This window comes from Coenobita brevimanus, chromosome 27, assembly GCF_032717465.1.
Source record: "Coenobita brevimanus isolate Jiangsu-jjx chromosome 27, ASM3271746v2, whole genome shotgun sequence".
Classification (NCBI taxonomy): domain Eukaryota; kingdom Metazoa; phylum Arthropoda; class Malacostraca; order Decapoda; family Coenobitidae; genus Coenobita; species Coenobita brevimanus.
This window is the reverse complement of record NC_136980.1, coordinates 4275006-4286050: the sequence shown is the minus strand read 5'-3', so window position 1 is coordinate 4286050 and position 11045 is coordinate 4275006. Positions and strand designations below refer to the sequence as shown.

Here is an 11045-nt window from a genome sequence, read left to right as displayed (position 1 = left end):
AGGGCAGTAAGGAATGGTCAAACCTTCATCGAATTCTGATACCTCAATACTACCTTGAGAGAGAGAGAGAGAGAGAGAGAGAGAGAGAGAGAGAGAGAGAGAGAGAAGCAAATGTGTACGTATATTTTACGTACACATGTGCGTTCGTATAACCAACAAAATCACAACTACAACAACCCAGACCAAAACTTTTCCCTACCAAACTTTCTTCCATTCCTTCTAACCTAACCTCACTAACCGTCTCCCGCTTTTAACCTAAACTAACTTTCTTTCGCTGCTTCTAACCCCAGCCTTGTTTTTCTGCTTCTAACCCTTGCCGCCTCTTTCTCCTCTTAACCCTGACTAACTTTCACAAAGAATCTAGTGTATCCTGACGTCCAGAGTACAGTTTGGAGTTAAGGATCTATCTAAAGAGTCATGAATACACAGTAGGAAGTCGAGGCCTCTGTCACAAGCATTAGTATGGACGTTAGTTATGTATGAACACAACTGATAGGATACAGAAAGGAAAAACAGCGCAGGCAGACAACAACAAGGATAAAAAGAATGATATCGACGAGAATAGTTCTTGGAACAGAATGGAATGAAGATCAAGTAAGAATAACGAAGCATTACACATGTGAGGATGGAGTGCAGTTAGCCCTGCCTGCGAGCATCACCGGAAGAAGTATTACAAATGTGTGTGTGTGTGGAGTGCAGTGACTTGTACCTATTTGCTGCGATAGAAAGTTAGTGTAAGGAGAATAGTTTTAACACAAGATCAGGTAGGGATGTGAAATACTACTATAATGTAAGAGTGTGCTGCAGTGTACTGTAATGAGACGTACCTGAGAGCGTCGTCCTGGGTGAGGGCAGGGCTGGGATGGTTGGGGTAGCGTGGGTCCTGCCGCTCCTGTCCCACTGGCCGCCCTGGGCCGCTATGCCCAGGACCGGTGTGGGGCGCCGTGTGGGAGACGGGGTGGGACGTGGGGTGTGTGGTGGGGTGCTGCACGGGGTGGGTCACCGGATGCTGGGAGGGGTGTTGGGCTGGGTGCTGCGAGGGGTGCTGGGAAGGATGCTGGGAGTGTTGAGAAGGGTGCTGGGTGGGGTGCTGTGAAGGGTGCTGTGATGGATGCTGCGAGGGATGTTGCGAGGGATGTTGAGAGGGATGTTGAGAGGGATGCTGAGGTGGGTGCTGGGGCGGGTGCTGAGAAGGGTGCTGCGAAGGATGCTGAGAAGGATGCTGGGAGGGGTGTTGTGCTGGGTGCTGGGCAGGATGGGGCTGGAGGTGCGGGCTAGTGGTCTGCAGTGGTTGTGGTGCGTGGAGCTGCTGCTGCTGGAGGGCGGGGTGATGGTGCTGGTGGGCGGGCGTGTGGGGGTGGCCGGGGTGGAGGGGGTGGTGTTGGTGGTGGGTGGGCTTGGGTGTGGGTGGGGCCTGTTGGGTGGGTCGCGGGCTGGGGCCCAGGGAGCGGGGTGGGCCCCTCACGTTGTACATGGGGTTCTCTATCACGTCTTGGTCGTGCTGGCTCTGTGGTGGCGGTGGCTGAGGCTTGGGTGGGCCGCGGAAGTCGTGCCGCGGGCGGTACTCCAGTCGGTACTCTGGCGGCGCGGGCGGCAGCTCTCGGCGGCGGTACATCTCCACCAGTACATCCCGACCCGATAACGAACGCGTCTCGTCCTGCCGGAAGTCGGTGGACTGACGGGTGCGGTCGGTGGCAGGGAAGATGTCGGATAGTCGAGAGGATCGGCCGTCCAGTGAGCCATAGAGGTCATGATGCGACCGCGACCCCGCCGTGCCAGGCCCCGCTGTGTCCTCCCCACCACCCGCGCCGCCCACACCCGCAGCCCCGCCCCGTCCGTCCAGCGTGCCGTACAGATCCAGCAGGCGTGACACCCGCTCTCCGCCGCCCAGTCCGTAGAGGCCGCCCGCGCCACTCCGGGCTTCAGGCGTGGGCGGCTGCTGGGGGTAGTCCTGGATCCTGGGGAAGCGATCTTGGGATAGACGAGGTGGGCGCGCGGCGGGCCGGGGGAACGGGTCGTCGGGCGTGGTGGGGCAGTACGGGTCATCACGCTCCTTGGGCCGGTGGCTGAAGAACTCCTCTTTGTGGCGTGGGTAGAGTGGGTCCAGCTTCTCAGGCAGGAAGTCCCGTGGGGGGTAGTCATGGCGCGGTAGTGGGTAGTCGCGGGTGTAGTACCGCTCCCGCCCCGCGCCACCCACCCCGCGCCGGTACTCCTCCCCGCCATCACCCTTCACGCCACCCCCGGTCATCTGCACGCCATGCTTCCCCTGCAACACAAGACGGGACACAGTTAGTAATAATTCCACACATCACTACGTACTAAAAGGGTACACAGTTAATAATACATCTACAACACATCACTACGTACTAAAGCAACACAAGACAGTCAACAGTTAGTATCTTATCAATACATCAGTAATGTATGACTGCTGAAAAGGAAGGAACCCACAGTGACACAGCTTAGGGTCGTACTACTGTAATATTCCTGTTGAAAGGAACATTCGTAGCACCTGTTTTGAAACAATTGATTTTCCTTATTACTCCCTACGTCATTCGTATCTTTTTAATATTGATACTGTTAACAGCAATAACATAAGGAGCAATACTAAGATTCGCTCATTCGTTTCGTTTATCAAGGCTCCAACACGCTTGCATGCGTCGCCCTTGTTCACCTAAAAGGCGGCTCTCCATGCTGCTCGATCTCTGGTAGCCACCCTATTCAGTCCCTTATCCCTGAGATCACACTCTATGACCTCGTCCCGGGTCGTTTTTGGTCAACATCTTGCAACCCTACCCCCGACGTGTCTGGACGTTGCAATTCCTCACCCTGCCCGAGGGTGGAAAGGGAGGCCCTGAAGATGATGATGATGATAACTTATATTTCACATTTTTTTGTACTCAGACAGGTCACATTCAACAGGAAGTAGCTAAAGGTTATTCTCTCTCTCTCTCTCTCTCTCATTTTTAGCCCAAAACGCCTTTCATCCTCCACCAGCTAAGCTCCATTAATACCGGATTTATTTCTTACCACTTCCACCTTTCATCAATTTTCATTTTTCATCGACCAAAATTCTTAAAGGATTCCATGACGCACAAACACTTCACCCCATCATATATTTACCTCCTCGTTACCATGACCTCTCTCTCTCTCTCTCTCTCTACTACAGTATCATTTCCAGGTCTTCTTTTCCTTGCCCTTATTTATGGAGATTGTTTTCCTTCCCTTCAATAAATAACAGAAGATGAACAAAATGAAGAAGAAAAAGAAGAATAGGAGGAGGAGGAGGAGGAGGAGGAAGAAGAAGAGGAGGAGGACGAAGAACAAGAAGAAGAAGAAAGCAAACTGGAAAAAACTCTGAGAAAGATTAGGACTCCAACCCCACCTCACCAGCTCAACCTTGACCCGGATGCTGTGGCCTTGGAATCATTAGCGTCTGGGTCTAATTACGCACAACAGCAATCAATAACTCCTTTTATACCTACGTGAGTTCCAGGATTAATGAGCCCACACTGCTACCTGGCTGATTATATGCCCTTCACCCCTAAGACGTATTTCGCCTTCCACTATTGCAAATATTCAGACAATAAAATTCAGTTTTGGAGAGTCTTAGAAATGGACGGCTTAGAGAAATATTATGTTTAAAAGTAATCCTGTTACGGATACCCCTCCTCCTCCTCCTCCTCCTTTTCCTCCTCCTCCTCCTCCTCCTTTTCCTCCTCCTCCTCCTCCTCCTACTATTACTATCACTCACTGCCCCTCCAAGAAAACAAAAAACATCTGCAACCAACAACACATCAGTAATAATTTCACCAAAACAAACATTCGTGTCTCATCATGTCATTCCGCTCATAACACTAACAGCAAAAACACCCAGACGATAACAGCTGATAAGAGTGACCCATTAACACTGGCACCTATGACTCAACTTCGAGACCCTTCCCAAGGTGAATGAAATCGTCTGGAAACAGCAGTAGATAAAAACAGATTTTAAAATGCCGTCAACGAGATGAATGCATTAACCCCTCCACTCCAATGACGTATTTCTTCATTCTTGCTGCCTCTAGACGATTTCTCTCAGCTTATGGGTCACCCCCTTTTGTGGATTCGATCCCTGACCTTCGCAATTCGAAAAGCACCGTCTAAACGGGATTTTAAACCACAAGTGAAAAAGAAAAATGCTGCAGAATGGGTTGCACTCAAGAAGACTCATATATGGCAACACTGCGCCTCCAGTTGCTAAGACGTAAATATTGAGTGAATTATGACGTCTCGTTAGGGTTGGTCCGGGTTTTACGTGCAAATTCTCTCTCTCTCTCTCTCTCTCTCTCTCTCTCTCTCTCTCTCTCTCGTACTTAACTATGCACCCAATCTGTCCATCTTAACTACATTTACCTCTCTCTCTCTCTCTCTCTCTCTCTCTCTCTCTCTCTCTCTCTCTCCTCCATTTTTCATACCCAGCCCTCCTTTACTCTCTTTTTCGTCCCCTCTTCACTCCTTCCTTCGCTCTAATCGCAACATTTTTCTTCTCTCTCTCTCTCTCTCTCCTTAATCCTTTCTCCTCGTTAGCTCCCTCCTCTTTACTTCTCTCCATTCCACTCACTTCTCATTTCTCCCAATTTCTCCATTCTTACTTTTCCCCCTTTCCTCCAATCATTGTCTCCTTCCACACTTCCCTCTCCTCTCTCCCTCCTCCCTCTTCTTTCTTCTCTACCTCTTTCTATGCCCCATTTTCCTCCCTTTCTTTCCCTCTTCCCTCACTCCTTCCTCCTTTACTCAGGTCTATTTCCTCTTCTCTCTTCATCTCCCTTCCTTCCTTCAACCTCCTCCATTTATGTTTCTTTCTTCTCTCCCTCCTTCCTCCTCTCTTATTTCCTCCTTTTTTCTCCTCTCCCATTTCCCCCTCCCCTTTCCTCCACATCCTCTTTTCCTCTTCTTTCTTCTCTCATCCTCCTCCCAATCCCCCTTCCAAACTCTTTTTTACCTTCACCTCACTTTTTTTTTTAATCGAATTTCCTTCTTGTGTCAATATACTGTACTGTCTTGACGATAAAACGAGAGAGAGAGAGAGAGAGAGAGAGAGAGAGAGAGAGAGTTCAACTGGGAAACACACACACACACACACACACACACACACACACACACACACACACACACACACACTTCGAAAACAGAGAAAAAATAAATAAAAGAGTGGTCAGAGTTGGTTCAAAAAGAGTTGACGAAAAAAGTTGCCCATAAAAATTAACGGAAAATGTTGTGAGAGAGAGAGAGAGAGAGAGAGAGAGAGAGAGAGAGAGAGAGAGAGAGAGGCAGGAGGCGAAAAATCCTCCCATTCACTGCTCAAGCGATTACTGCCATTCATTCCACGGATCGCAGGGCAGTGGGAATGGGGTGCAATGGGGAAGGAATGAGTTGGAACAGGGAAGGAATGGGTTGCAATGGGTGAAATGGAGAAGGCATGGGTTGGAATGGGGAAGGAATGTGTTGGAATGGGTGAAAAGGAGAAGGCATGGGTTGGAACAGGGAAGGAATGGGTTGCAATGGATGAAATGGAGAAGGCATGGGTTGGAATGGGGAAGGAATGGGTTGGAATGAGGAAGGAATGGCTTGGAATGGGTAAAATGGAGAAGGAATGGTTTGGAATGGGGAAGAAATGGATTGGAATGCGTGAGAAATGGGGCTCTAGACATGGGGAAATAGAGACCTGGGAATGGATTAATAGGGAGGAGGAGGAGGAGGAGGAGGAGGAGGAGGAGGAGGAGGAGGAGGAGGAGAGAGAGAGAGCGAGAGAGAGAGCAGGGGGGAGGTAAGGTCTGTATTAGGCATTAAGTACGGCACGCAAGTTATTCATTATCTCTCTCTCTCTCTCTCTCTCTCTCTCTCAATACCAACAATTACATCAGAGTGCCTTCAATACACTCACCATCATTCATACACGAGAGAGAGAGAGAGAGAGAGAGAGAGAGAGAGAGAGAGAGAGAGAGAGAGAGAGAGAGAGAGAGAGAGAGAAATGAGATGTAATGTGAGAGAATGTAGGTCAAACCTGAATTAGATTAAGTTGGTGAAAAGACAGGTAGTAAAGCAAGTGAGTGAGTTGAGAAAGAGTGAGAAAGTGAGAGAGCGAGGCTGGATGTGGGTCGAGAATGAGTGACTGAGCAAGAGAGAGCGACCCATTTCTCCCCCGGCGAGGAAAAAATGAGGGAGAGAGAGAGAGAGAGAGAGAGAGAGAGAGAGAGAGAGAGACGCCTTCACGTGGTGACACCAATATGGCTGGGTGGTGGAGCTCCCCGGATATATAATAGTCCCTCATTCCCCTCCTTATTACCCTCAAACTCTCTCCAAAGGTAAATACAGGCGTTTAAAAGTCCTAAGGTAAATACAGGTGTTTAAAAGTCCTAAGGTAAATATAGGCGTTTAAAAGTCCTAAGGTAAATACAGGTGTTTAAAAGTCCTAAGGTAAATATAGGCGTTTAAAAGTCCTAAGGTAAATACAGGCGTTTAAAAATCCTAAGGTAAATACAGGTGTTTAAAAGTCCTAAGGTAAATACAGGTGTTTAAAAGTCCTAAGGTAAATATAGGCGTTTAAAAATCCTAAGGTAAATATAGGTGTTTAAAAGCCCTAAGGTAAATACAGGTGTTTAAAAGTCCTAAGGTAAATACAGGTGTTTAAAAGTCCTAAGGTAAATACATGTGTTTAAAAGTCCTAAGGTAAATATAGGCGTTTAAAAATCCCAAGGTAAATATAGGTGTTTAAAAGCCCTAAGGTAAATATAGACGTTTAAAAGTCCTAAGGTAAATATAGGTGTTTAAAAGCCCTAAGGTAAATATAGACGTTTAAAAGTCCTAAGGTAAATATAGGTGTTTAAAAGCCCTAAGGTATATAAAGGCGTTTAAAGACCATTCCTACCTTTAAATCCCTCTTGCACCTCTACACTCATTAACCATTTCCTGCGATGACGTCATTTGTATTTCATTTCCTTTTCCTTCTTTTTTTGATGACTTACTTAAACTTTTGGCCAAACCTCTTTCAGCAATGTATTTAGAGAAACACCTCCACCGACCTCCATTACGAAATCTCTCTCTCTCTCTCTCTCTCTCTCTCTCTCTCTCTCTCTCTCTCTCAAGCTGAATGAAATCGTCTGGGGATAGCAAGAATGTGATGTAACCCTTGCCATATTTGCGCGACCCATTTTCGCTTCGTTTTACACCCCTAACCCACGGTCTCTCTCTCTCTCTCTCTCTCTCTCTCTCTCTCTCTCTCTCTCTCTCGCTCTGACACATCCCTTCCACTCCGCTGCTCACCTCTCGGTACAAACAGGTGAGTGATGTTCCTTTGTTTTTTCGACCAATTTGCACAGATGGGCTTTGATCCTGCCGACGGACCGAGAGAGCGAGGAGATGGACCGAGGGGATGGAGGGAATGGATCTATTTCTTTGAGCTGGAAAACTTAGATACAGCCTTCATTAACCCTTTCAGCGCGAGGCCTTTCTTAAGCTCAGTAAATCGAGTGGAAATGACCAAAAAAATTTATTATATTACGTCACTTAAATCAAAGAGGGTGGGTTATAGGAAGCTCTAGACTCTAACTGGAATTCCTACGTCCCGCTGGTTTTATATATATATATATATATATATATATATATATATATATATATATATATATATATATATATATATATATATATATATATATATATATATATATATATATATATATATATATATATATATATATATATATAGATAGATGGATATAGATATAGATATAGATATATAGATATACAGTATATATATATATATATATATATAGATAGATAGATATAGATAGATAGATAGATAGATAGACAGACAGATAGACAGATAGATAGATAGATAGGTAGATAGACAGGCAGATAGACAGAGACAGATAGATAGACAGATAGATCGATATAGATAGACAGATAGACAGACAGACAGACAGATGGACATAGATGTATTTACTTAGGATCTATCACTTAATGCATTACACAGTTCCATTTAAATATCTATCCCTTCCCACACAAGCCTTGTATATACAGACACTCGCCCTTATTTCCATGTATATTTTCTGCTCATACATTATTCATACATGCATTACCGCCTTATGTATGTACGTAGCGTGGGGGTGCACATGAGCGTGTATGTGTGTGCATTCAGGCGGGGAATCTTTGTCTCTGTCTCTGTCTGTCTGTCTGTCTAATGTTCCCGTTTTCTGAGAGAGAGAGAGAGAGAGAGAGAGAGAGAGAGAGAGAGAGAGAGAGAGAGAGAGACGGGGGAGAGTAAGCAAAGCAGTAAATGGACTGGAAGTGAAAAAAGAGAGAGGGAGGGAGGAAAAGTGAACAAAAGGAAGGAAGGAAGGAAGCAAGCAAGCAAGCAAGAAAGCAAGCAAGCAAGCAAGGAAGGAAGTTAGGAGAGAAGGATGATGTGGAAAAAAGACGAAGGAATGTAGGATAGAAAAAGACTGAAAAAAGAATAGGGAGGGAAAGCGAGTGAAAGGAGAAAGCAAAGAAAAGAAGGAAAGAAGAAAGAAACGAAGGAATGATGGAGGGAAGGAGGAAAGGAAAGAGAGGAAGGAAGAAAGGAGAAGGGGGAATGAAGGAAGGAACCAAGATCACAGGAAAAGATAAAGGAAAGGGAAAAAAACATGGAAAGAAAGAAGCCAAAAAAGGAACGGAAATATGAAATAAACTTAATAACTCAAGGAAGGAAGGAAGGAAGGAAGGAAGGAGGAAGGAAGGAAGGAAGGAGGAAGGGAACTCTTAACATCATTACTCTTGAAGTAGTATCCTTTCTCTTTCTTTCCTTCCTCCCTTCCTCCCTCTCTCCTTCCATTCTTGGCTCTCCCTCCCTTCATATCTGTTTGTTCTCATGTTACTTACTTGTCCATTTTCTTTTGCAGTTCACTACCCTCTCTCTCTCTCTCTCTCTCTCTCTCTCTCTCTCTCTCTCTCTCTCTCTCTCTCATACAGTACTAATATTCAAAAGTCATTCTCCTTCCAATTCCCAGCTAAGTACAATCCCTACACTAACAATACAACCTTCTAAGTGTTACTCTCTCATCCACATCACGGACAATACAACAGAAATACAACACGATATGTATCTTTTCCCTTACATACATAAACAGTGGACAGCATACTCGTAGCTAGCCATGTGGAGAAACTGAAGAGTGAGAGACTGACTAGAAGAGTGTATGTGAGTGTGGTTCAGTGGGGGAAGGAAAGGAGGAGACCGGGGATATGAGAGTGTGGTGTGAGTTGGAGAGAGGAGGTGGAGGGGACGGGGAGACCGAGGATGAGATGAAGGGATGAGGTGGAGAGGTATATGAGAGAGCAGGGTGTGGGTGGAAGGGAGGAGGGAGAGAGGGAAAGGGGAGACCGAGGATGGGATGGGGGGATAAGGTGGATTATGAGACTGGGGTGTGAGTAGGAGAGAAGGCAGCGTGATAGCAGAGGGCAGGGTGATATGGAGGCAATACTATAAACAGACACACATTACGATTCCCCTTCATCATCTCCTATAAAATTTCTTAACAAATTGTACATACTGTGTGGCATCCTTCTCACATTTTCCTGCCGGTATCTGGACTGCTATCCTTCTGTTATCTGTTATCTGTTATCCTTCTCTTATCTATCTCTTGTTAACCTTTTTTTATCTAGTCTGTTATCCTTCTCGTCTGATATTCTTTTCTCTAAATAATAAAACAAGATGCCTAGACCGTACCATCGTCTGTAGTACTCTTAAAAAGTTCAGTAGTCTCTCTCTGATTACTTTCCTTTGTACTCACTAAAAGTTCACTTCCCCCTCCTCCACCTCTCTCTCCCTCTCTCTCTCTCTTCCCCTCCCTCACGCCTCACTACCTCCCCGCTATGCAAAATTTGTTTCAAACTACTCTTCTCCCCTCCTCCCCCACCCCTTCTCTCTCTCCCTCTCTCTCTCTCTCTCTCTCTCTCACACACACACACACACACACACACACACACACACACACACACACACACACACACACACACGCACACATACACACACATCCTGGGAGAGGATGAGAGAGAGAGAGAGAGAGAGAGAGAGAGAGAGAGAGAGAGAGAGAGACTAAAGGTGAGACACAAGCAGGAAAGGTAACGGAATAGCAGAAGCAGGCGACCGAGAGAGAGAGAGAGAGAGAGAGAGAGAGAGAGAGAGAGAGAGAGAGAGAGAGAGAGAGCAGAGGAAGCAGGATGGAGGGAGAGAAGCAGAGGGTCGGCAGAAGAGAGGCAGGTGAGTGAAGCAGGATAGGCATAAGCAGGTAAAAGGACTGAATAAGCAGAAAAAAGTGAGAAGAGTGAGTGAGCAGGGTGGGGTGAGGTGGTGGCAGCAGACCACTGTGTTATGAGTGAGGAAATAGGCAGAGGAGAATAAGCAGGATGGAGGAAAGAGGGAGGGAACAAGCAGATGAGTAAGCAGAAGAGAGTTAGCAGGGTGGGGTGAGGTGGAGGCAGCAGACGACTGTGTTATGAGTGAGGCGGGGGGTTGGTTGGTTGGTTGGGTGTATTGATCAAGGTGTACTGTGTGTGTGCGTGTGTGTGTGTGTGTGTGCCTGCTGCCCTACCATACCTGCTGCTCCTGCTCATACTCCTCCTGCTCCTACCTGCTGTACAGAGTTACCTGCTGGCTAGTGCTGTTGATATATAGTGCTGTCTGTTTTTCCTGTCTTTCCCTAAATGCTATTTCTGACCGCGACTAGTGCTACCTGCTGTCTTGTGCTACCTATGGCTTGCTACCTTACCATATCTGCTCATGCTCATATTCCTGCTTCTACCTGCTATCCAGTGTTACCTGCTGTCTAAGGCTATTGCTACGTAGTGCTACCTGTGTGCCTGCTGTTTCACCAAGCTGCTCAGTCTCATACTCCTGCTCCTACCTGCTGTCTACTGCTAATGCTGTCTACTGCTATCTGTGTGTTTGCTGCCTTATCCTCCCTGCTGCACATGTCGCTACTACTGCTGCTATCTACTTCCTCGTGCAATCTCAAACCAGCGGCTACCAC

The 11045-nt window shown here is 46.6% G+C and overlaps 1 protein-coding gene across 1 annotated transcript; it reads right to left on the bottom strand.

Annotated features, from left to right (window-relative positions):
• Nucleotides 1-360: 360 nt before the first annotated feature.
• Nucleotides 361-2248, bottom strand: LOC145394354 (uncharacterized). The gene is made up of 2 exons (XM_080268229.1): nucleotides 828-2248; nucleotides 361-445 (listed from the first exon to the last, which is right to left on the bottom strand). Exons 1-2 carry the CDS (start codon nucleotides 2246-2248, stop codon nucleotides 361-363), a joined length of 1506 nt encoding a protein of 501 aa, XP_080124355.1.
• Between the last annotated feature and the right edge of the window lie 8797 nt (nucleotides 2249-11045).